Here is a 24,111-nt window from a genome sequence, read left to right as displayed (position 1 = left end):
AGCGCTCTACCACTTGAGCCACAGCGCCACTTCCGGCTTTTTTCTGTTTGCTTATGTGGTACTGAGGAATCGAACCCAGGGTCTTGAGCATGCAAGGCAAGCGCTCTACCACTGAGCCACCTTCCCAGCCCCCGGCATTTTCTTTTTTTTTAATACTAAGGTTTGTACCCTTGGGCCTTCTCATGTTTACTAGGCAAGTACTTTGCTACTCCCCAACTTTTTGGCTTTTTTTTTGGTCAGTTATGGGGCTTGAACTCAGGGCCTGGACACTCAAGGCAGCACTCTATCACTTTGAGCCAGAGCACCACTTCCAGTTTTCAGGTGGTTAATTGGAGATGAGTCTTATGGGCCGGGTGCCAGTGGCTTGCACCTGTAATCCTATTCAGGAGGCTGAGAGCTGAGGATCTTGGGTTCAAAGCCAGCCTGGGCAGCAAAGTCTGTGAGACTCATATCTCCAATTAACCACCAGAAAACCAGAAGTGGTGCTGTGGCTCAAGTGGTAGAGTGCTACCTTTAGCTGAAGAGCTGGGGGACAGTGCCCAAGCCCAGAGTTCAAGCTCCAGAGCTGACAAAAAATAGTCTCACTGACTCCTGTCTGGGCTGGCTTTGAACTGTGATCTTCAGACCTCATTCTCCTGAGTAGCTAGGATACTGGTGTAAGCCACTAATGCCCAGCTTCAGTTTTGTTTTTGAGATAGAGCCTCCCTAAATTTTCCCCATCCTTGATCTCTGTTCTCCCTTTCCTACCCTTGTAGCTGGGTCTACAAGCACTAGCCACAGGGCTGGGTGTTGTGGAGTTTGAAGACTAGGAAGTCTCCTCCCAGGGGTGGGGAGGAGAGGGAGGAGTTTGCCAGCCATTTCACTGAAATGAAAGTGGAAGCAGAGCCTCTGCTTTCTGAACCATCGGAAGTTTCTCCCTCGAGTTCAGTCGGGGAAGACTCTTCCACTTTGCGCCCCACTCTGAAGCCTCCGCTCTTACCAAAAGGACCCCAGATTCATGTCAGTTATCCTGGATGATGTAAGTGAGGAAAAGGGTGTCAGGGATGGGAAAAAGGAACTCCCCTTTGGCTGGGAACTTGCCACCTCAGCCCTGTGAAGGGCTGGGGACAGCTTCCCGGCTGGAATTACCTTCCCCCTGCAGGAATCCACGAATTTCCTATGTAGTTTTTCTGTACTTTTTGTACTTTCCATTACATAGTTAAAGGTCTGTAACCCAAATAATTGTTCTAATGAGTAATATCCTATCCCTAGGGTCCCACCACATGCCCCCCCCACCCTTTATATGTTATATTTCCATATCAACAAGCCTTGACCCTCTCCAGGATTATAAAGAAGTGTTATTCCTCTGAGAGCTCTAACTTTCCCTCTGATTCCATGCCCCCATGCTGGTACTACACCAACCTCCCATTGTGAAAACTGTTGTTCAATACCTTTGATGTCTAGTCACCCTGTCTAGTCTACTTGGGTGACTAGCACAGAGACTGGCATTCAGAGATAATAACCACTGATGAGGTCTGGGGCTGTTGGCTCATCCTTGTAATCCTAGCTACTCAGAGCTGAGATCTGAGGATCACAATTGGTGGTGGTTTGCTTTTGTGGTATTTTTTTTTCTGGTCTTGGTATTTGAACTCTGGGCCTGGGTGCTGTCCCTTGGCTCTTCAGCTCAAGGCCAGCACTCTACCACTTGAGCCGCTTCCAGCTTTTTCTGTTTATGTGATGCTGAGGAATTGAACCCAGGGCCTCATGCATGCAAGGCAAGCACTCTACCACTGAGCCACCTTCCCAGCCCTGAGGATCACAATTGGAAGCCAGCCCTGGCAGGAAAGTCTTATCTCCAATAAACTACTCAGAAAAAGCAGGAAGTGGCCCTGTGGCTCAAGTGGTAGAGCACTAGCTTTGAGCAAAAAGAGGTGCCGGACCAAGTGCTGGTGTCTCATGCTTGTAAACCTAGCTACTCAGTAGGCTGAGATCTGAGGATCACGGTTCAAACCCAGCCCGGGCAGGAAAGCCGGTGACGCTCTTACCTCCAATAAACCACTAGAAAACCAGAAGTGGCACTGTGGCTCAAGTGGTAGAGTGCTCGCCTTGAGCTGAAGAGCTCAGGGACAGGACCCAGGCCCACAGTTCAAGCCCCACGACTGACAAAAAAAAAGTGCAGGGACAACACCCAGGCCCTGAATTCAAGTCCCAGGAATAGAAAAAAACACACTGATAAAAGAATGAATGAATCTTATCCTCTGTCCAGTTTTCCTTAGGCTTTCCTTTCCTGATACTACCCCATCTATTGCAAATAAGAAGTCTGTGGAAATTTTATATTTGCCCCAGGAGTATAATAAGACAAAGCTGGCTTCACAACCAGCCTATCCAGTTTTAAATCCTACTTTGAATTGTATCACCTTGGGCAAATCACTAGGCTTTCTAAAGTTTATACTCTGCTAGCTCACAATGACACAGACCTACAGTCCCAGCACTCTGGAGGTATAGGTAAAATGAGAATGATATTCAACTCCATCACAAGCATTAGATAATAGGAATCATGCTATAAGATTGCTAAGTTTGGGCTGGGAAGGTGGCTCAGTGGTAGAGTACTTGCCTTGCATCATGAGGCCCTGGGTTCGATTACTCAGCACAACATAAGCAGGAAAAACCAGAAGTGATGCTGTGGCTCAAGTGGTAGAGTGCTAGCCTTGAGCTGAAGAGCTGAGGGACAGTGCCCAGACTCAGAGTTCAACCAACAACAACAAGAAAAAATAATGGTAAATTTGAAAAAAAAGTTTTAGAAATTATACTAGATAGACCATGAATTAGTATCATAAAAATTTAGCTGGGCTGGGAAGGTGGTTCAGTGGTAGAGTGCTTGCCTTGCATGCGTGAGACCCTGGGATCAATTCCTCAGCACCATATAAGCAGAAAAAGCTGGAAGTGGTGCTGTGGCTCAAGTGGTAGAGTAGTGCTAGCCTTGAACTGAAGAGCTGAGGGACAGCGCCCAGGCCCAGAGTTCAAGCCCCACCACCTACCAAAAAAAAAAATTAGCTCACTGCACATTCTGAATGTTCTATATTACTACTAGGATAAGGTGTAGCTCAGTTTTAGAGTACTTGTCTAGCAAGTGTGAGCCATGGATTCCATCCCTAGCGCCATAAAAAGTAAATAAGTATTAGTGCTGGGTACTGGTGGCTCACATGTGTAAATCCTTTTTACTCCAGGAAGCTGAGATCTGAGTATCAAGATTCAAAGCCAGCCTGGGCAGATTCTCTCTCTCTCTGTTTTTTTTTTGGTCGTGGTCTTGAACTCTGGGTCTGGGCACTATCCCTGAGCGCTTCAGCTCAAAGCAAGCGCTCTACGGCTTGAGCCACAGTGCCACTTCCGGTTTTCTGGTGGTTAATTGGAGTTAAGAGTCTCCCAGGCTTTCATGTCCGGGCTAGCTTTGAACTGCAATCTTTAGATCTCAGCGTCCTGGGCATAAGCCACTGGTGCTCTGTGAGTACTAGTCTTGAGCAAACAAAGTCAGAGACAGTGCCCAGGCCCTGAGTTCAAGGTCTATGACTGACAAAAAAAAAAAATTAGAAAAATGCACTGAATTCACCTAAACTATGGAGCATCATGGCTTAGAACACAATCCACTGTACATTTTACTATTCTGTTGGAATAGCTGCCCACCATTATATTGTGTATCACTTTCATACTATTGTAAAGTCAAAAAACCGTAGGTTAAACATTGTAATTTGGTGACCATCACTATATAAACTTAGATCATTTCCTTATGATAAATATGACTGTTTTTTAATTGCAAAATCCAAATGCCCACTAAGTTGCTAAACCTTTGTGGTCTTTTTCTTTCTTTTTCTTTTTCCTTTTTCTTTTTCTCTGTCTCTTTCTCTTTCTTTTTTTTTTTTGGGGGGGGTCCAGTCATGGGGCCTGAACTCTGGGCCTGGGCGCTGTCCCTCAGCTCTTCAGCTCAAGGCTAGTGCTCTACCACTTGAGCCACAGCGCCACTTCCGGCTTTTTTCTTTTTGCTTATGTGGTGCTGAGGAATCGAACCCAGGGCCTCATGCATGCAAGGCAAGCGCTCCACCACTGAGCCACCTTCCCAGCCCCTCTCTTTCTCTTTCTTTTTTTTTTTTTGTGCTAGTCCTGGGGCTTGAAATCAGGGCCTGGGTGCTGTTCCTGAGCTTTTCTTTTGCTCAAGGCTACTGTTCTACTGCTAACGCCAAAGCTCCACTTTTGGCTTTTTTGGTGATAAATTATAGATGCAAGCTTCATGACTTTCCTGTCTGGGCTGGCTTTGGACCTTAATCCTTAGATCTCAGCCTCTTGAGTAGCTAGGATGACAAGCATGAGCCATGAGCCCTGGCATCTTTTTCTTTTTCCAACATGGTAGTAAGGATGTAATCAGAGACTTGAAAATGCTAGGCACATGCTCTGCCACTGAGCTACAACCACCAGTCCACCCTGTGATTTTGTGATGCTTAAATGGGTCTGACTGTGCCTGGCACATAGTAAGTCTTCAGTAGCTACTGACATATTTCCTCTGCTGCTCCTTTATACAAAACTCTGGGATCCTTGCTGATTACAGGTGATGGCTCCCACCTGTAAGCCTAGATACTCAGGAGGCTGAGTTCTGAGGGCCAAGGTTTAAAGCCAGCCTGGGCAGGAAAGTCCGAGAGACTCTTATGTCCAATTAACCACCATAAAACTGGAAATGGCACTGTGGCTCAAAGTAGTAGAGCAATAACCTTGAGCTAATGAGCTCAGGGACAGCACCCAGGCCAGGCCATAAGTTCAAGACCCATGATCAACCAAAAAAAAACAAAAAAAGAATAAACTCAATTGGATTTCTTCAGTGTCCTCTGTAACATGCTCCCCTCCTGTCATTCATTCATTCATTTTATTCATTCATTCAAAACATATATACTAACCAAATGTTTTGTGCCAGGGACTTTTCTGGATACTGGGGATTCAGAGGTTATCAGGATAGAGTCCAATCTTGCCTCTTCTCTGAGCAGACCTAATTTATCAGACTTCCTAGCCATAGTATAAACTCTGCCAGCCAATTTCTGCTTCATCTTACAAACAAAGGTGCATTTATTTGGATCTCTGGTGTCAATTTCTGCCCATGTTGTCTGTACTTTCTCTGAATCCACTCCAAATCACACCAGCCTGAAAGGCTGCTTGGGACACGTGAAGAATGGCACCAAAGGACAAGTAGGTGGCTGGGAATGTGTCTAAGTAATAGAGTGCTTGCCTAGCATGCATGAAGCCCTGGGTTCTATTCCTCAGTACCACATAAACAGAAAAAGCTGGAAGTGGTGCTGTGGCTCAAGTGATAGAATGCTAGCCTTGAACAAAAGGAACTTAGGGACAGTGCTCAGGCCCTGAGTTCAAGCCCCAGGACTGGCAAAAAAAAAAAAAGGGGGGAGGCTGGGAAGGTGGCTCAGTGGTAGAGGTCTTGCCTTGCATGCACGAGGCCTTGGGTCCGATTCCTCAGCACCGCATAAGCCGGAAGTGGTGCTATGGCTCAAGTGGTAGAGCGCTAGCCTTGAGCTGAAGAGCTGAGGGACAGCGCCCAGGCCCAGAGCTCAGGCCCCATGACAGACAAAAAAAAAAAAAGGACAAGTAGTAGGAGATGTGTAAATTTCCTCCCTTCTCTGGGCTCTAGCTGAGAAGCACTGGTTGGCAGGATGAGGAGGAGGTCTGAAGTCAGACTGCCTAGAGCAAAGGACTATAAGCAATTTCTTTTTCTTTTCTTTTTTTTTTTTTTTGGTCAGTCGTGGAGCCTGAACTCTGGGCCTGGGTGCTGTCCCTCTGCTCTTCAGCTGTAGACGAGCGCTCTACCACTTGAGCCTCAGCCCCACTTCTGGCTTTTTCTGCTTATGTGGTGCTGAAGAATCAAACCGAGGGCCTCATGCATGCAGGACAAGCACTCTACCACTGAACCACCTTCCCAGCCCAAATAAGCAATTTCTTTCTTTATTTTTTTTTTTTGGGTCCGGTCATAGGGCCTGAACTCTGGGCCTGGGCGCTGTCCCTCAGCTCTTCAGCTCAAGGCTAGCACTCTACCACTTGAGCCACAGTGCTACTTCCGGCTTTTTTCTTTTTGCTTATGTGGTGCTGAGGAATCGAACCCAGGGCCTTGAGCATGCAAGGCAAGCGCTCTACCACTGAGCCACCTTCCCAGCCCTCTTTAATTTTTTTAAAGTTACTTTTCTCATCTGTAAAATAAGGGTAGATGGGGGGAAATGGGTGAACATGAAGGAGTGATATTGTCCAAGAAACATTATACTCATTAACTGACTTGTAGAATTGTAACCCCTTTGTACAACTCCTTAATAATATTAATTACTTTTTTTTTTTATGGGTTGTGGGGCTTGAATTCTGGGCCTGGGCACTGTCCCTCAGCTCTTCAGCTCAAGGCATGCGCTCTACCACTTGAGCTACAGTGCCACTTCCAGTTTTCTGGTGGTTTATTGGAGATAGGAGTCTCACGGTCTTTCCTGTCCAGGCTGGCTTTGAACCGCGATCCTCAGATCTCAGCCTCCTGAGTAGCTAGGATTACAGGCAGGAGCCACCAGCGCCCAGCTTTTTTTTTTTTTGGTGAGTCGTGGGGCCTGAACTCTGGGCCTGGGCGCTATCCCTCAGCTCTTCAGTTCAAGGCTAGTGCTCTACCACTTGAGCCACAGCACCACTTCCGGCTTTTTTCTTTTTGTTTATGTGGTGCTGAGGAATCAAACCCAGGGCCTCATGCATGCAAGGCAAGCACTTTACCGCTGAGCCACCTCCCCAGCCCAATAATATTAATTCCTAAAAAAGGGTTAGAGAGTATCTCTCTTGTCACATGCCAGTGGCTCACTACTATAATCCTAGCTACTCAGGAGGCTGAGATCTAAGGATTAAGGTTCAAAGCTAGCCTAGGCAGACAATTCCATGAGATTTTCCCTCCAGTCCTGAGGCTTAAATTCAGAGCCTGAGCACTGTCCCTGAGCTTCTTTTGCTCAAGGCTAGCACTCACTCTACCACCCACGCCACAGCACCACTTCTGGATTTTTCTGTTTACATGGTACTGAGGAATTGATCCCAGGACTTCATGCATGCTAGACAAGCACTCTACCATTAAACCACATTCTCAGCCCCATGAGACTTTTATCTCCAATAAACCAGCAAAAAGACAGAAGTGGAGGTGTGGCTTACATGGTAGAATATCAGCTGCAATGAATAAAACTCTGAGATCAGGCCTAAATACTGGCATACAAAGAAAAGATATTATCACATAGGATTATTATGAATTATACAATTCATTTAAAAGACTTAGGTTGGTGCTTGATATATCATACTTATTTATTTATTTTTAATTTTTTTAATATTTTTTTTGGTCAGTCGTGGGGCCTGAACTCTGGGCCTGGGCGCTGTCCCTCAGCTCTGCAGCTCAAGGCTAGCACTCTACCACTTGAGCCACAATGCCACTTCCGGCTTTTTTCTTTTTGCTTATGTGGTGCTGAGGAATCAAACCCAGGGCCTCATGCATGCAAAGCAAGCGCTCTACTACTGAGCCACCTTCCCAGCCCCTATCATACTTATTTAATAAATATTAACAGGCTGGTAGCTCAGTGGTAGAGCAGATACTTAGCATACCCAAGGATTAGGGTTCAATCTCCAGCCTTGTCCCCCGCCAACAAAAAGTTAGCAGAGTTGGTGTGGTGATACATGTCTGTAATATCAGCTATTCAGCAAGTTGGAGACTGGACTGCTAGTGTTTCCAGCCTGGAAAAAGTTATTGAGACTCTGTTTCAAAAATATAGCTGGAGGGCCGGGTGCTGGTGGCTCACACCTGTAATCCTAGCTACTCAGGAGGCTGAGATCTGAGGATCACGGTTCAAAACCAGCCCGGGCAGGAAAGGCTGTGAGACTCCTATCTCCAATAAACCACTAGAAAACTGGAAGTGGCGCTGTAGCTCAAGTGGTAGAGCGCTCACCTTGAGCTGAAGAGCTGAGGGACAGCGCCCAGGCCCAGAGTTCAAGCCCCACGACTGACAAAAAAAAAAAAAAATTATATATATATATATATATATAGCTGGGGGGCTGGGAAGGTGGCTCAGTGGTAGAGCACTTGCCTTGCATGCCTGAGGCCCTGGGTTCGATTCCTCAGCACCACATAAGCAAAGAGAAAAAAAGCCGGAAGTGGTGCTGTGGCTCAAGTGGTAGAGCGCTAGCCTTGAGCTGAAGAGCTGAGGGACAGCGCCCAGGCCCAGAGTACAGGCCCCATGACCGGACCCAAAAAAAAGAAAAGAAAAGAAACTTTCAGTATGCAGAAACAAGATTCCTGTCCTTTTGCCAGCTGCTGAGACCAAACACTCCTTAGGTGGAGTGAGCTGGAACCAACCTGGGAAAAAAAGTTGGATTGTCCTGGAGCTGTACATCATCTGGGCTTCTCCAGTCCAGAGCAGCCCTTTCTGCCCTGGGCCCTTGCTCTCTGGAGAGGTAGGTCAGGAAAGGTCTTTTTGTTCTTTTCTGCTTCCATAGGTCCTCTGTACTCTGCAGGAGGAGCAGACCAGACTAAAGATGAAGCTACAGGAGCTACAGAAGCTGAGAAGGGAGCTAAGGGACTCCACCAAAGACAAGGTAAGGAGTGTGTCTGGTAAAGAAAGAAGAAAAACACAAAGAAAGAAAAAGAAAGAAGGAAAGAGAAAAAGAGAAAAGGAAGGAAAGAGAAGAAAGAAAGAAAGAGAAAGAAAGAGGGAGGGAGGGAGGGAGGGAGGGAGGGAAAGAAGGAAGGAAGAAAGGAAGGAAGGAGGGAGGGTGGGTGGAGAGTTCTTAGTTTACTCCTGTCTCTGTCCTCCTTCCTTCCTTCCTTTTCTTTTTGTGCCAGCATTGGGGTTTGAATTGCGAGTTTGAGTACTGTCCCTCAGCTTTTTCCACTCAAGGCTTGCATTCTACCACTGAGCCACAGCCCCACTTCTGGCTTTTTTGCTGGTTAATTGGAGGCAAGAGTCTAACTGGTGGCTCATGCCTATAATCCTAGCTACTCAGGAGGCTGAAATCTGGGGATCATGGTTCAAAATGATCCTGGGCAGAAAAGTCTGTGAGACTCTTACCTCCAACAAACTACTCAGAAAGAGCTGGAAGTGGTGCTGTGGCTCAAATGGTAGAGCGCTAGTCTTGAGTACAAAAAGAGGCTCAGGGACAGAGCCTAGGCCCTGAGTTCAAGCCCTAGGACTGGCAAAAAAAAAAAAAAGTCTCACAGGTTTTCCTGCTCAAATTGGTTTTGAACCTCGATCTTCAGATCTCAATCTTTGAGTATCTAGGATTATAGGTGTGATCCATCAGCACTCTTTGGCCACTTTCTGTGTGATTTTCTTTCTTCTTTCTTTCTTTCTTTCTTTCTTTCTTTCTTTCTTTCTTTCTTTCTTTCTTTCTTTCTTTCTTTCTTTCTTTCCTTCCTTTCTTTGCTGGCCGTGGGGCCTGAACTCTGGGCCTGGGTGCTGTCCCTCAGCTCTTCAGCTCAAGGCTAGCGCTCTACCACTTGAACCACAGCGCCACTTCCAGCTTTTTCTGCTTATGTGGTGCTAAGGAATTGAACTGAGGTCCTCATGCATGCAAGGCAAGCACTCTACCACTGAGCCACCTTCCCAGCCCCTCTTTCTTTCTTTTTATGCTGGCACTTGGGCTTGAATTCAGGACCTTCCATTCTTTATTTCTTTATTTTGTGCACTCTTGGGACTTGAATTCAGGGCTTGGGCACTATCCCTGAGCTTCTTTTGCTCAAAGCTAGCCCTCTACCACTTGAGCCACAGTGCCACTTCTAGCCTTTTCTGTGTATGTGATACTGAGTAATCAAATCCAGGGCTTCATGCATGCTAGGCAAGCACTCTACCACTAAGCCACATTCCCCAGCCCCACTTTTGGCTTTTTCTGAGTATTGGAAATAAGCATCTCATGGACTTACCTCGTCTGGGCTGGCTTCAAACAGTAATCCTCAGATCTCTGCCTCCTGAGTAGCTAGGATTAAAGGTGTAAGCCACCAGCACTTGGCTTAGGACCTACCATTTTTTTTTTTTGCTGGTCATGTGACCTGAACTGGGCCTGGGCACTGTTCCTCAGCTCAAGGCTCAAGGCTCTACCATTTGAGCCACAGCGCCTCTTCCAGCTTTTTCTGCTTAAGTGGTGCAGAGGAATCGAACCCAGAGCCTCATGCATGTAAGGCAAGCACTCTACCACTGAGCCAGAGCCATCTTCCCAGCCCCAGGACCTAGCATTCTTGCTTAGCTTTTTTTTTTTTTTGGTCGGCCGTGGGGCTTGAACTCTGGGCCTGGGTGCTGTCCCTCAGCTCTTCAGCTCAAGGCGAGCACTCTACCACTTGAGCCACAGCTCCACTCCGGTTTTCTGGTGGTTTATTGGAGATAGGAGTCTCACGGTCTCTCCTGCCCGGGCTGGCTTTGAACCGTGATCCTCAGATCTCAGCCTCCTGAGTAGCTAGGATTACAGGCATGAGCCACTACTGCCTGGCCTTGCTTAGCTTTTTCTTTCTTTTTTTTTTTTTGTCAGTCCTGGGGCTTGAACTCAGGGCCTGGACTCTGTCTCTGAGCCTCTTTGTGCTCAAGGCTTAGCACTCTACCACTTGAGCCACAGCGCCACCTCCAGCTTTTTCTGTTAATGTGATAGTAGCAATCAAACCCAGGGCTTCATGCACGTTAGGCAAGCACTCTAACACTAAGCCTCATTCCCAGCCCCTTGCTTAGCTTTTTTGCTGAAGCCTGGCCCTCTACCACTTGAGCTGCAGCTAGGATTACAGGCATGAGCCACCAGAGGTCTCCTGGCTTCTTTGTATGATATTGTGTGTTACTTAAACTCTCTGAACTTCAATTTTCTCATGTGGCAAGTGAAGCTACCTCCCTCTCAGCTAGGAGATTGTATGTAAAGATCCCAATTTGGGCCTGACTTGTTTCCATCCAATTCTTTCAGTAGATGTATTCATTATTGAGGGTTGATCCAATAGAATTGGGAACATTTTCCTTCTGGGAGGAGTGGGAACCCTTCCTTTATAGTTTGTATAAACCTGTTTTCCCCCCACCTCCAGGTCCCATTCCCAATGCCTGAAGTCCCCCTGGTATTCCGAGGACACACAGAGGAAAGCCAAGAAGTGCCGAAGTATTTGTTTTCCAACCTGCAGATGTGCTGCCCTCTGCCTGGAAGTTCTGCTCTGGTTACCTTTGATGACCCCAAAGGTGAGCCTGGGGGCAGAGGCAGTCTGGAGGGAGGCTGGGAGGTTTCTCAGTACTCACCTAGATTCTTCTTACCACCCAGTGGCGGAGCAGGTCCTTCGCAAAAAAGTACATAAGATTGACATGGAGGAGTGCCGACTGCTGGTAGAGGTCCAGCCTTTAGAGCTGCCCAGTATGACCACCATCCAGGTAATAGAAAGGCAGAGTTCTGGGACATGCAAGGTGCGTGGATACATTTGGGCCCAGGAAGTGGGCTTCCTGTCTCCATCTTTTTTTTTTGGTTGGTCATGGTGCCTGAGCTCTGGGCCTGGACGCTGTCCCTCAGCTCAAGGCTAGTGCTATACCACTTGAGCCACAGTGCCACTTCCAGCTTTTTCTGCTTTTGTGGTGCTGAGGAATCAAACCCAAAGCCTCATGCATGCAAGGCACACACTCTACAACTGAGCCAACTTCCCAGCCTCCCCCCCACTTTTTTTTTTATTGTGAAAATACTGTATAGAGGGGTTACAATTACATGGGCAAGATAATGAGTACATTTCTTTTTATTTTGGGGGGGGGAGTCCAGTCGTGGGGCCTGAACTCTGGGCCTGGACGCTGTCCCTCAGCTCTTCAGCTCAAGGCTAGCGCTCTACCACTTGAGCCACAGCGCCACTTCTGGCTTTTTTCTTTTTGCTTATGTGGTGTTGAGGAATCGAACCCAGGGCCTCATGCTTGCAAGGCAAGCGCTCTACCACTGAGCCACCTTCCCAGCCCCAATGAGTACATTTCTTATCAAGTATTGTAGCCTCCTCCTTTGTTTCCCCTTCCCATCCCTTTGGTGCCAGTTCTTTTTTTTTTTTTTGGTCGGTCGTGGGACTTGAACTCTGGGCCTGGGCGCTATCCCTCAGCTCTTCAGCTCAAGGTGAGTGCTCTACCACTTGAGCTACCGTGCCACTTCCGGTTTTCTGGTGGTTTATTGGAGATAGGAGTTTCACGGTCTCTCCTGCCCAGGCTGGCTTTGAACTGCAATCCTCAGATCTCAGCCTCCTGAGTAGCTAGGATTACAGGCGTGAGCCACCAGCTTGGTGCCAGTTCTGGGGCTTGAACTCAGAGCATTGGTCCTACACCTGGCTTTTTTTTTTTTTTTTGTCATTGAGCTTGAACTCAGGGCCTGGGCATTATCCCTGAGCTCTTTTGCTCAAGGCTGGTGCTCTACCACTTTAAGCCACAGCTCCACTTCTGGTTTTCTGGTGGTTAATTGGAGATAAGCTGGCCCGGCCCAAGCTAGCTTTGAACTGCATTCCTCAGATCTCAGTCTCCTGAGTCACTTTTGCTCAAAGTTCACATTCTACCACTTGAGCCACAGCTCCATGTCCAGCTTTCTGGTAGTTTATTTGAGGGAGCTAAGAGTCTCATGGACTTTCCTGCCTGGGCTGGCTTTGAACTATGATCCTCAGATCTCAGACTCCTAAATAGGATTATAGGCATGAGCCACCAACACTTGATTTTTTTTTTTGGTGCCAGTACTGGGGCTTGTACTCAGAGCCTCACACTCTTGCTTGGCTTTTCTACTCAAGGTTCATGCTCTTTTCCTTGACCCATACCTCCACATGTAGCTTTTTGGTGGCTAATTAGAGATAAAAGTCTCTCAAATTTGTCTGCCTGGGCTGGCTTTGAATCAGGATCCTCAGATCTCAGCCTCCTGAGTAGCTAGGATTATTGTCATGAGCCACTGATACCCAGCTCTCATTTCCCTTTAGGTGTCCAACCAGCCAGACGGACAGAGGGTACTGGTCAGTGGAATTCCTTCAGGACTTGAGCTGAAGGAGGAGGAGCTGTTGGATAAGCTGGAGATCTTCTTTGGCAAGGCCAGGAATGGAGGTGGGGACGTGGAGACTCGGGAACTGTTGCAAGGAAGTGTCATGCTGGGTTTTGCCAAGGAAGAAGGTACGATCCCTGCAGGGGAGATCAGGGTTCAGGGTGCATGAGGCTGGGAGACGAGAGGCCCTGATGCCAAAAGTCTACCCTCTCTGTTCTCCACAGTGGCCCAGAACCTGTGCCAGATTGGCCAGTTCAGAGTGTCACTGGGTGGACAGCAGGTCACTCTGAAAGTCTCTCCGTATGTGAGTGGGAAGATCCAGAAGGCTGAGGTAAGTGGTTGGGTAGAGAAACAGGCTGTCCAAGAACCTGCCCAAGGAAAGCAGAGAACAAACCCCAAACCTCCCTGGACCACCTGAACAACCTCATATTCCCATGAGGCACTGCTGACCTCTGACCCCCAGCCCTATACTCCCATGAGCCTTTGCCATCTCCTGGCTCTCTTCCAGATCAAATGTCAGCCTGTGGCCCGCTCAGTTCTGGTGGTCAACATTCCTGATGTCCTTGACAGCCAGGAACTGCACGACATCCTAGAGATCCATTTTCAGAAGCCCACCCGGGGGGGCGGAGAGGTGGAAGACCTGACAGTGGTGCCCCCAGGACAGCAGGGCCTGGCAGTCTTCACTTCTGAGTCCCCCTAAATTGCATGTTTGTATGTGTGAGAGAGATCTTCATGTTCACCAGCAGGGGGCAGGGATTCCAAGTTGCAAAACATGAATTACATGGCATCATGGTTTCTTTTTGTTGGGCGTGGAGCTTGAATTCTGGGCCTGGGCACTGTCCCTCAGCTCTTCAGCTCGAGGCAAGCACTCTACCACTTGAGCCACAGTGCCGCTTCCGGTTTTCTGGTAGTTAATATCACGGACTTTCCTTGCCTAAACTGGCTTTGAACCATGATCCTTAGATCTCAGCCTCCTGAGTAACTAGGATTACAGGCGTGAGCCACAGGTACTTGGCCTGTTTTGTTTTGCTCTTTCTTACTTCATTCACGAAAGGAAAGTGGGTTTGGGCATGGAAGGGAGGCAGTGGGGGAAGGAAGAACCCTGACCTCCTGCTATTAGCACTGGCATTCTATAAATAAGCTCCCCCACAGTTTCACTCTCAGAGGCATCATCCAGGACCAAGGGTTTGGCTTTTTATTGACACAAACACAAAGGCAGCTGTGGTAATGGGGTGGGGAACACAAAAGCAGAAATCAACTTCCCACATTGAGGCCTCATTTAGATGACATTTAGGAACAGGCTGAGCTCCTCCCCTCCCTCCTCCCATTGGCAATGGCTGGGGTCATAAACCCTCCCTAATCCCAGTTCTGCAGCAGAGGGGGGTGCCCCCCCCCCCAGAAAGTCCCCACTTTGGTTCCAGCAGCCCAGTCCTAACTACCCCCTGCTCCACCTCCCCAAGCATGTAAACAAAGTTCAAGGCTGAACTGAAAAGCTGCCCCTCTTCTCTGAGAAGGCAAGCAGGCCTCTCTTGAAGGCCAAGGGAATGTGCTTCAATGTTCACTTTGGTCCCAGAAGAAGACACTGCAGCGCCTCTCAGGGCTCTGGTTGGTAAAGCTTTCCCACCTCTTTCTCTGTCACTGACAAGAGACAGGAAATGGCACAGACCACAGTGAAGCTTTTTTTTTTTTTTGCCTTGATCCTGCCCCTGACGCTAGAGGCTGGCCTCCCCAATTGCTGGCACATACACAGATATTTGGCAGTGTTGTCTCACTGGGGAGCAGTAAAACCCCAGCTCCACCAGGACAAGGAAGGCACTGGGAAGGACAGGGTGGATAAAAGAGGCTGGAGAGAGGGGACCCCCCCATACCTACACACACACACATAAGCACAGGTTTTCCGACGCTAAGGCACTGAGAACAACATCCAGAGACCTCAGTGAAGGGAAGGGGTGCTCAGTATCCTCCCAGAGTTGTGGCCTAAGGGAAGTCAGTTTGATTCTTGCCCTTGCTGTAGGAGGCAGCCTTGGTTAAGAATGGCAGAAAACCTGGAGGTGAAAGAAATCCAATTGTGCTTAAGAAGTTGGGGGACAGAAGACAAGGCTGGGCACTGATCAAGGTCAAGAGCTGAGCGATGGTAGGCCTGGGTTAAAGGGACACGAGGGAGACAACTACATGCTGGACTTCACACAAGTAGCCCCATATCCTGAGCTGACATTTCAGTTCTTTGGGGGATAGGGCAGAAGAGGAAGGGAAGATGAGAGATGAAGCAGAGGGGGAAATGCGTGCGTGCACGCACACACACACACACACACACACACACACACACACACACATGGCAGGGGGGGATGGGGGGAAGGATGGGAGCTTGGGGAAGGGAGGGGCTGGCTAACCTTGGCACAAAAGCAGCACAGCAGGCCTGGGTGGGGGTGGAGGATGGGACCAGGAAGCAACTAGCCTCCCTCACACCCTCCCTACCCCTTGGCAGGGCCTGAACATCCAAGTGGTCACTTCCCAACCTCTTCTGAGGGTGGGAAGGGGGAGGGGGAAGCCCTGACCTTGATCAGGGCAAGGAATCAGTCATCATCACGGAGACCTTTGGGGGAAGGAAGGGTAGAGCATTAAGATAGAGGATGAAATGTGACAGGCTGGTAGTCAACAGAACAGGGGCTTCTCAATGTTTCCATGGCCAGTCTCAAGAGCCCTTGGCCCCCTCAACGCTAGTTCTCCTTCTCCTGCCCGGGAACTAGGAGGACCTTGCCCACATTCTTCTTTTCCTGCATTTGTTTCATGGCATCAGCCACCTGTTAAGGAAGAGAAAACTCTGATTTCAAAGCCATCCAGCCCCTATCCAACAAGAGCCAGCCCAACCCTGTCAGTCCCTTCTTCTCCAGGAATCTTGAGCCCCAGGCTTTCACAAGTCTTCTCCAGGCCCCTCCTGCCGCCACCATACTCACCTTCTCAAAGGGCCAGACGGAGTCAATGTGGGGTTTGATGTGGCCCTGGTTGTATAGCTCCAGGAGGCGGATGATTACACTCCTGACCAGCTCCACCTCACCCTCCAGGTTGCCTAAGTTGAAGCCACACACGGCTCGGTTTGCCTGCAATAACTGCAGAGCTGTCACACTGAATTGATTCCACCATGTGCGGGCCAGGGCCATCAGGTTCCGCTTGGGGCCCGTCACCAGGTTGGCCATTCCTGAGGGATAGGATAACTTAGCTGTGGTCCAGGTGCCAGGCCCATTATTGTAGGTCTGAACCCATACTTTGCTTGCAATTGTCCGTATCAGTGCCAAGGAGGATGACAGAATGATCCCTAACCTCCTATTTACCAGACCCACACCAACTTTGAGTAAATAAATAAATAAAAATTGCTATAATCTTTTTTAGGTACAGCTTGAACTCAGGGTTCAGGGCCTTACACTTTTACCTAGCTTTTTCCACTCAAGGCAAGTATGCTACCCCTTGAGCCATATCTCCATTTCCAACTTTTTTTTTTTTGGTCAGTTGTAGTGCTTGAACTCTGGGCCTGGGCGCTGTCCCTCAGCTCTTCAGCTCAAGGCTAGCACTCTACCACTTGAGCCACAGCGCCACTTCCGGCTTTTTTCTTTTTGCTTATGTGGTGCTGAGGAATGGAACCCAGGGCCTCAGGCATGCAAGGCAAGCGCGCTACTACTGAGCCACCTTCCCAGCCCCTCCATTTCCAACTTTTTGCTAGTTAACTGGAGATAAGAGTCTCTCAGAGCCGGACATCGGTGGCTCATGCCTGTAATCCTAGCTACTCAGGAGGCTGAGATCTACTTAGGAGGATCCATGTTCAAAGCCAGCCCGGGCAGGAAAGTCCAGGAGACTCTTATCTCCAATAAACCACCAGAAAATCGGAAGTGATGCTGTGGCTCAGTGGTAGATCGCTAGCCTTGAGCTGAAGAGCTGAGGGACAGTACCCAGGCCCAGAGTTCAAGCCCCATGACCTACAAAAAAAAAAAGAGTCTCTCAGATTTTTCTCCTAGGCTAACTAGCTTCAAATCTGGTTCTTCCAGATCTCAGCCTCCTAAGTAACTTGGATTATACACATGAGCCACCAGTGCCTAAGGTGAAAAAAGGTTTTAAACGAAAATCCAGTTTGTACAAGAAGGCAGTGAGTTGGAAGACAGACTGGTTGGTTTTTCATTAGAAATAATCCCCAAAATAGTGGTACAGAGAGAAGGAAGGATTTACTATGACTCACATGAGAAGTTGTGAAACAGAATGAAAGTATAGTTGGCACTCAGGAAACAGAAATGTATTATTTGCAATTCTAGGACCCTGTCTGTGAAGCCCCAAGTCTCTTCCCCTTCTTTATCTGGCCCCCACATCCCACACATCAGACCCAACCTACTGCTCCATACATCCTTTCCATCCCCAACCACTAAACTCACCATAGGTGACAACTTTGCCCATGGGTTTGAGGAGATTGTAGCCCTTGGCAGTATCTGACCCGCCCAGAGGATCCATGACGATGTCCACTCCTGTCACAGATTTGGAAGACACAGGAACAGCATGAGGATTCACAGATCTGGAGATCCCCCTTCCCTGACCTGTGGCATCCTACCCCCTCTCAAACCCTGATCCCACCTTTGGGGGAGATCTTCTTGATCTCATCCACATAGTCAGTGGTGTGATAATCAATAGGGTGTGTGACCCCATTCTCCTTCAGCATTTCATGCTTGCTGGCTGAGGCTGTTCCAAACACTGTCACATTCTCCACAGTGCGACATAGCTGCCCAGCTGCCATACCCACACCACCTATGGCAAGACACCAAAAAAAGAGGGATATGGAGTCACTTGGCCACTATTCTACACATTAGCCTCCCCAAGGGCCCAGCCAGTACATCATCTGCATTCTACTTTGGCTTATTTAGGGGCCCCTGTCCAAAGTTATGACTGAGAATTGGGGGAAGGTGACGAGATAGGAGGAGGCGTGGGCTGAGGACACATTGCTAAGGATACCAAGCTGGACCTGGTGCCTGGGTGTTACCACGGCAACTATACTGCAGAGGCCTCTGGGCACCATAGGCCAAGGCAGCCTGGTGTTGCTATGACAACAAGCCAGACAGGCTACAGGAAGGGGCTGGAAGGAAACCAGGGTAGGGCAAGGGGGGAGGGGAAGGTAAAAGAGAAGGGATCTGTCACCTGCAGCCATGTGGACCAAGACACTGTGGCCAGGCCTTAGGTTGCCGAAGTCAAAAAGGACCATGTAGGCTGTGACATAGTTGACCAGCAAGGCAGCAGCTTCTTCAAAGGTCATTGCCTCAGGCATCAGAAAGGTGTTCGCTGCTGGTACAGTCACCTCCTCCTGCCACATCCCTAACCGGATCAACACCATCACTCGGTCCCCTACCTGCAGGAATGGAAGATAGAGTAGCATTCAGTGACTCATTCGTTCAACCACAGGACATTTACTGACCTTTATTTTGTACCAGGCTTCTCCTTTGAGATGAAATAGCACAAGCAGCAGCAGTAGTGGTCATCGTACTAATAGGAGAATAATATCATCAGCGAGAACTTACTTTTACCAAGGCTTACTCAAGTGAATGTCATAGGCATACATATATACATGTGTGTGTTGTATACATACTCCAAGCGTTTTATTAAATATAAAGTGTGCAATGCTTATATCAGCTTTGAGGTAGATACTATCCTTATCTCTCTTTTACAGATCACACATTTCATTATTATGCAAGATCTTTGAATGCAAGAAGCTTATAGTTAGGGCAGCATGGGTATTGTTGTTGAGCCCAAATTGTGTGTGTGTGTGTGTGTGAGAGAGAGAGAGAGAGAGAGAGAGACAGACAGACAGACAGGGGGAGAAGAGAGAGAGAGAGAGGAGAGAGAGATTGTTCTGGGGCTTGAACTTAGGTGCTGTCCCTGAGCTTTTCTGCTCAAGGCTAGAGCTTTACCACTTAAGCCACAACTCCACTTCTGTTTGTTTGTTGCTGTTTAATTCTCAGCCGGGCGCCGGTGATCCTAACTACTCAGGAGGCTGAGATCTGAGGATCGAGGTTCAAAGCCAGCCCGGGCAGGAAAGTCCATGAGACTCTTATCTCCAATAAACCACCAGAAAACCAGAAGTGGCGCTGTGGATCAAACGGTAGAATGCTCGCCTAGAGCTGAAGAGCTGAGGGACAGCGTGGACTGGCTTCAAACTGTGATCCTTAGATTTCAGCTTCCTGATTAGTTAAGATTAGAAGGCATGGGACACAGGAGCCTGGCCAAACTGCTTTGATTACTATAAAATGGCCTCTGCCATACTGGCAGTGTGACCTTAAGCAAATAAAATGATTTAATCTCTTTTCTTATCTACGTAGAGGAATTAGAAGCATTAGATGAGAAAAAAATACATTCACTCAGTGACTTTTAGCTCCATGCCCAGCATATAGGAAGTATTCAGTAATTTTAGTTAATAATAATAATAACATCAAAAAAGGGAAGTCACACAATCAAATAACTGAAGGAAGAGGCCAGCATGTGGTAAGGGACCTGCTGGAGCACCTGCCTCAGAACACTTGGAACTGGGTGTGACTACCTCAGGCAAAGTTGTATTTTGAGCCAGCACTGAGGGCTCAGAAAACACCTTCACCCAGAAGTAGTACAGGATGGGTGATGTGTAAGGAGAGACACATGCCAGCCACCAGAAAAAGACATATTCCCCCATTCTTAGCCATTTGCCTGAGAGCCTCTTGCAGGAAGGAAAGGGGGTAAAGATGATAGAATACCTCCAGCTTAGAAACTGAGGTCAAAGGGAAGGGCAGGGAGGAGTCTGGGTGAGTAGGAAGTCTTCTCTTGGATCTCTGAAGAGCAAGCTTGGGAAGGGAGGTGTGGGTGTGGTTCTCAGACAATCTGAGTCTGTTGTAGTTACTGTCAAGGAATGAAGGGTATCTATATAGTAAGAAAACCTGGTCTGAAGGATGAAGCCTTGTACCCCAGGACTCAAGTCTCACCAATGCACCACCAATCTAGGAGAACTAGAACTGTGTAGTAGCCTTCTGAGGTAATGGCTAGTCTCAGATGTTACCCAGAATATCTCACTCATCTGGCTCATGCCTCTCAGTCAATCACTAGTCAGGGCCATGACCCCAACCCCATCCCCAGTCCAGACAGCAGGAGGGAGGGAGAGCCCTCTCTCAAAGACTCCAGGCTCTTACATCACATCAGGTTCTTGCCCTGGTCAGGATATCCTGTATTTACCAGGCGGAAAGTGTGGGAAGGAAGGGCAGACGAGTGGCCTTCAACAGTAATTGGAACAGCAACTCTTTCCTTTTCCCTCCCCCAAATTCCTCCTAGCACCTTCCCAAGAGTGAGCATTATTTAGAAGTCAGACCAAGGGTGGGGCCAGAGTTGAATTAGTGGAGCAGTCCTTTCAGCAGGTTAGCTATTTGCACAGTACAATACGTCTTAGCAAATCTAGCTCTGCTATCTGGTGCTGGCAAGGTTACATTGCACCTGAGGGGCATCTCTGGAAGGATCCAGCTTTGAAAAGAAAACCCTGAATACAGGAGGTGTTTTCACTGTGCCTCTCTCAAAAAAAAAAAGTTGGTCATCTGGAAGTCTCCTGATTCTGGGGCTGTGGCCAAGATTAATGATAAATGAGAAGGAGAAAGAGACCGGCAGAGCTGGGTGAACCTGCTCACAGTGCCACACCTCCTCCTCGGTCCAAATGGGCAGTACTGGGGTTTCTGAAGTTGGGGGGTGGGAGTCCTCGGTAAGGAAGGCAGAAAAGGTTCTGCCCGGAAGTGGAAGTGGACGTGCTCCAGGGCAGCCCTGGGTCATACATAGTCCCCGGGCTGAGTCACAGAAAAGACTACAGTCACCGAAGGGAGAGCCCAAGACAAAGATCCAGAGACCCCTGTCCTGCCAGATCCACCCAAAACCAACAAACAAATAACCAGACTCTCGGCTTCAAGCGGCGGGCAGTGCGAGAGAGCGCGAGCGAATCTCCTTCTCCTCCATGATGGGCGTGTCCCCTCCTAGGCCCTGCCGGGAGAGCGGCAGCCTCACCCCTCACAGACCACGGGGCTGCATGTGACTGGGGCTCTGGCACGGCCACTGCGCCCCCGCCCAGTCTCGAATAACACAGCTCCTCCGAGCTCCCTTGAGGAAAGGAGACGCCAACCATCACTGCGGGGAGCGAGCGGGGGTCACTGGACTCACCACTGCCCGGGGAGTGTTTGGTGGGTTAGGGGCACAGGTGTGGTTTTACTGGGTGTGGGGGGGGGTGGAGAGAAGAAGGCTGCGGGCAAGTTATTGTGCGCATGCGCCTGGGCGTCTTATTGTTTTCCCCCAACCCACCCTACCCCACGACTGCTTTGGGGCGTTGGCCGCAACGCATGGTTAGGGAAGGGGCAATCAGCCCATCCGCGTCCCTCCCGCAAATAAATCTCCTTCTCCAGGAGCCCCAAAAACAGTTCCTTTCGGACGCTTTCCATGCTGGTCCACCCCAGTCCACGCCAGATTCCCCTCTTCCCACTGCCACACCCCCGGAGCCCGCCCATCCCTGCCCCACCGCCGGAGGCCGCTGCCACCCTTCCCGGGCTTGAAGACCTACCCGGGCCCGCTTACCTTACGGTCGCTCACTCCCTCGCCCACGGCGATCACGACGCCGGCGCCCTCCATGCCCGGGGTGAAGGGCAGCGGCGGCAGCCGGTCGTACACCCCCTGCCGAGCCATGAGGTCAGCGAAGTTGAGTCCACAGGCCCGGACGCGCAGTGTTAGCTGTCCGGGGCCTGGGGCCGGGGTCGCGGCGGGCCGGCTCTGCAGTTTCACCTTGTCGTAGCCGCCGAAGCCGGTGAGTACCAGGCAGCGCACCGGCGGCGGAGAGGCGGCCGCCGCCCCTTCGGAGGCTGCGCTCGGCTGGGGATCGTTCGGTGCCTCGGTTTTGGGGGGCTCCGAAGGGGCATCTTCCCCGGTCCCTGCCTCGGCCACCGCCACCACAGTGGCCGTCTCCGCTGCCTCTCTCTCGGCGGACATGGCTGGACTCCCGACGTGCGCGCACAGCTGGACCGCGGGTGCACAGCTGGGGAGGGCGGGGCGCGCTCGGGCACTGCCGCGGCCCACGACTTCAGCGAGCGGGGCGGGGCGCTGGAGCCAGGGCGGGGCTTCGCGCTTGGACTTAAAGGGCCAGGGCCTCTGCGGTGAGCTCTGCCAGAAAAGGAGCCGCGTCGGCCATGCGCGAGGGCGTGCAGATTTGCCATTTGATTTATCCACTCGTAATGAGCCTTATGCAAATTTAAAACGCCTGAAGGATAATCTCAAGATTTGACTTTGGATCAAATTTAAGAAGCCAGCCACCTGTGGCCCAGAACCCCAAGGAGGTTGTGCCACAAATTCTGATTCTACCCATTGTTATCTTGGCAGGAATTAGACTTCTCGTGATCTTGCAGTGGCAAACTAGAATTATGGGAACTGAGCCATTGAGACTTTGTCTTTGCCGGGCTCCGTGGCTCACGCCTATAATGCTAGCTACTCAAGAGGCTAGCCCTGAGGATCGTGGTTCAAAGCCAGCTAGCAAAGTCCACCAAACTCTTATCTCCAATTAAGCACCAAAAAAAAAAGCCGGCAGTGGAACTGTGGCTCAAGTGGGAAAGCGCTAGTCTTTAGCAGAAAAGCTCAGGGAGAGTGCCCTGAAATCAACACCAGGACTAGCACCCAAAAGAAAGGACTATCTTTAAGTTGTTGTACAAGCCAGGCGCCGGTGGTTCACGCCTGTAATCCTAGCTGCTCAGGAGGCTGAGATCTGAGGATCTCGGTTCAAAGCCAGCCTTGGCACGAAAGTCCATGAAACTCTTATCTCCAATTAACCACTAGAAAACCAGAAGTGGTGCTGTGGTTCAAGCGGTAGAGCGCTCGCCTTGAGCTGAAGAGCGCCGGGACAGCGCCCAAGCCCAGAGTTCAAGCCCCACGACCTACCAAAAAAAAAAAAAGTAGTTGTGCAAAGAGGTTTCAATTCATCATATTAGTTCTCTCCCATCTCTCCCAACCTTAAGTTACCTGGTTCTATATTTACATATACAAATTGAAGTAAGCTCTTATTTATGTAATCTTTCTGTTATGTGTGTGTGTGTGTGTCTGTATGTTTCAGTACTTGGGTTTGAGCACGTGGCTTTTTTGCTCAAGGCTGGCGCTCTATCGCCACAATTCCACTTCTGGCTTTTTGGTGGTTAATCGGAGGTAAGAGGACTTTCCCAGAACAACAATTGAGAGTCTCTCAGACTTTCTCAGATCAAACCTCGATCCTCAGATATCAGCCACCGTGGAGCTAGGAGTTCAGGCGTGAGTCACCAGCTCCCAGCAAGGAAGCCCTTTTAAAAAGCAAAGATGTCATGTAAAGGCACAGCAGTGCTTCCTCTGAGTCCAGCCGGAATTGACTTTTCGGATTCCTCACTCTCTCCTCCGACTGTTCTAGCTTCCTCTTCTTCCCTTTCTCCTTTCTCCCCAAGCATCCACCAGAGGACGCAAACTTTCCACTCAGCACTTGACAGGAGGAGTTCAGTTCCCGCTGGCTTCCTCGCTAGTCCAGATCCGCCCGGCGTCAAGTCACCCCAGGCCCAGGCCCGGCCACCCGTCGCCATGGGGACGGAAAGCCATGATGTCATCACTGTCGGGTGGGTGTGCTGTCTACACTCTCTTTCCCTCCAAAACCCCTGCTACGGAATGGAAGGAGCGAGACAAAACCCATAGAGATCCCTGCCGTTCCCCGACATCTCGCGCCCCCCTGTGCTCAAGAAGGCGGATGGCGGCAGCCCGCGTGCATACGCACTAGCACACCTGCGTGCACACATGGGCTGGCACACCGAAGGCCCAAGTCTCAAGTTTATGCCTCTCACGCCCCATTCCCTCCGAACTTCGCCCTAGCTCCGAATCACCCCCATCCCCGAGGCAGTCAAAATAGCCTGTCTCCCCGCGGGCCGCGAGGGAGTTAGCACGCAGGAATCTGACTCCCCGGGCCCAGATTCTCTGGCTCCGCCCCCTTCTCTGGGCCCCGCCCTCGGCGGCGCGGGCGAGAGGCGGGACTGGGGGCGTGGTCCGTGCTGGAGGCGGGGCGGAGGGAAGTCGGGGGCGGGG

The 24,111-nt window shown here is 49.8% G+C and overlaps 2 protein-coding genes across 2 annotated transcripts; one reads left to right on the top strand and one right to left on the bottom strand.

Moving 5' to 3' along the window:
- Positions 1-868: 868 nt before the first annotated feature.
- On the top strand, positions 869-13,801 carry Ifi35 (interferon-induced protein 35). The gene is made up of 7 exons (XM_013032007.1): positions 869-1,018; positions 8,518-8,616; positions 11,072-11,219; positions 11,299-11,405; positions 12,956-13,142; positions 13,239-13,345; positions 13,523-13,801. The coding sequence occupies exons 1-7, from the start codon at positions 998-1,000 to the stop codon at positions 13,712-13,714; spliced, it is 861 nt and encodes a 286-aa protein (XP_012887461.1). The 5' UTR covers positions 869-997; the 3' UTR covers positions 13,715-13,801.
- A 385-nt stretch (positions 13,802-14,186) lies between these two features.
- Vat1 (vesicle amine transport 1) lies at positions 14,187-22,065 on the bottom strand. The gene is made up of 6 exons (XM_013032006.1): positions 21,610-22,065; positions 18,184-18,391; positions 17,626-17,796; positions 17,430-17,519; positions 15,969-16,210; positions 14,187-15,815 (listed from the first exon to the last, which is right to left on the bottom strand). Exons 1-6 carry the CDS (start codon positions 22,015-22,017, stop codon positions 15,732-15,734), a joined length of 1,203 nt encoding a protein of 400 aa, XP_012887460.1. The 5' UTR covers positions 22,018-22,065; the 3' UTR covers positions 14,187-15,731.
- Between the last annotated feature and the right edge of the window lie 2,046 nt (positions 22,066-24,111).

Source organism: Dipodomys ordii, unplaced genomic scaffold, assembly GCF_000151885.1.
Source record: "Dipodomys ordii isolate 6190 unplaced genomic scaffold, Dord_2.0 Scaffold147, whole genome shotgun sequence".
NCBI classification, from domain to species: Eukaryota; Metazoa; Chordata; class Mammalia; order Rodentia; family Heteromyidae; genus Dipodomys; species Dipodomys ordii.
Note: the sequence above shows the minus strand (reverse complement) of the source record. Positions and strands in the feature narration are given on the sequence as shown.

Coding starts and splice junctions, on each gene's coding strand:
- Ifi35 (XM_013032007.1), top strand. CDS start 998: ATGTCAGTTATCCTGGATGAT. Junction 13,143..13,238: donor GGGTTTTGCCAAGGAAGAAG/GTACGATCCCTG, acceptor TGTTCTCCACAG/TGGCCCAGAACCTGTGCCAG. Junction 13,346..13,522: donor GGAAGATCCAGAAGGCTGAG/GTAAGTGGTTGG, acceptor GCTCTCTTCCAG/ATCAAATGTCAGCCTGTGGC.
- Vat1 (XM_013032006.1), bottom strand. CDS start 22,017: ATGTCCGCCGAGAGAGAGGCAGCGGAGACGGCCACTGTGGTGGCGGTG. Junction 17,797..18,183: donor CTTGGTCCACATGGCTGCAG/GTGACAGATCCC, acceptor GTCTTGCCATAG/GTGGTGTGGGTATGGCAGCT. Junction 16,211..17,429: donor GGGCAAAGTTGTCACCTATG/GTGAGTTTAGTG, acceptor CCTATCCCTCAG/GAATGGCCAACCTGGTGACG.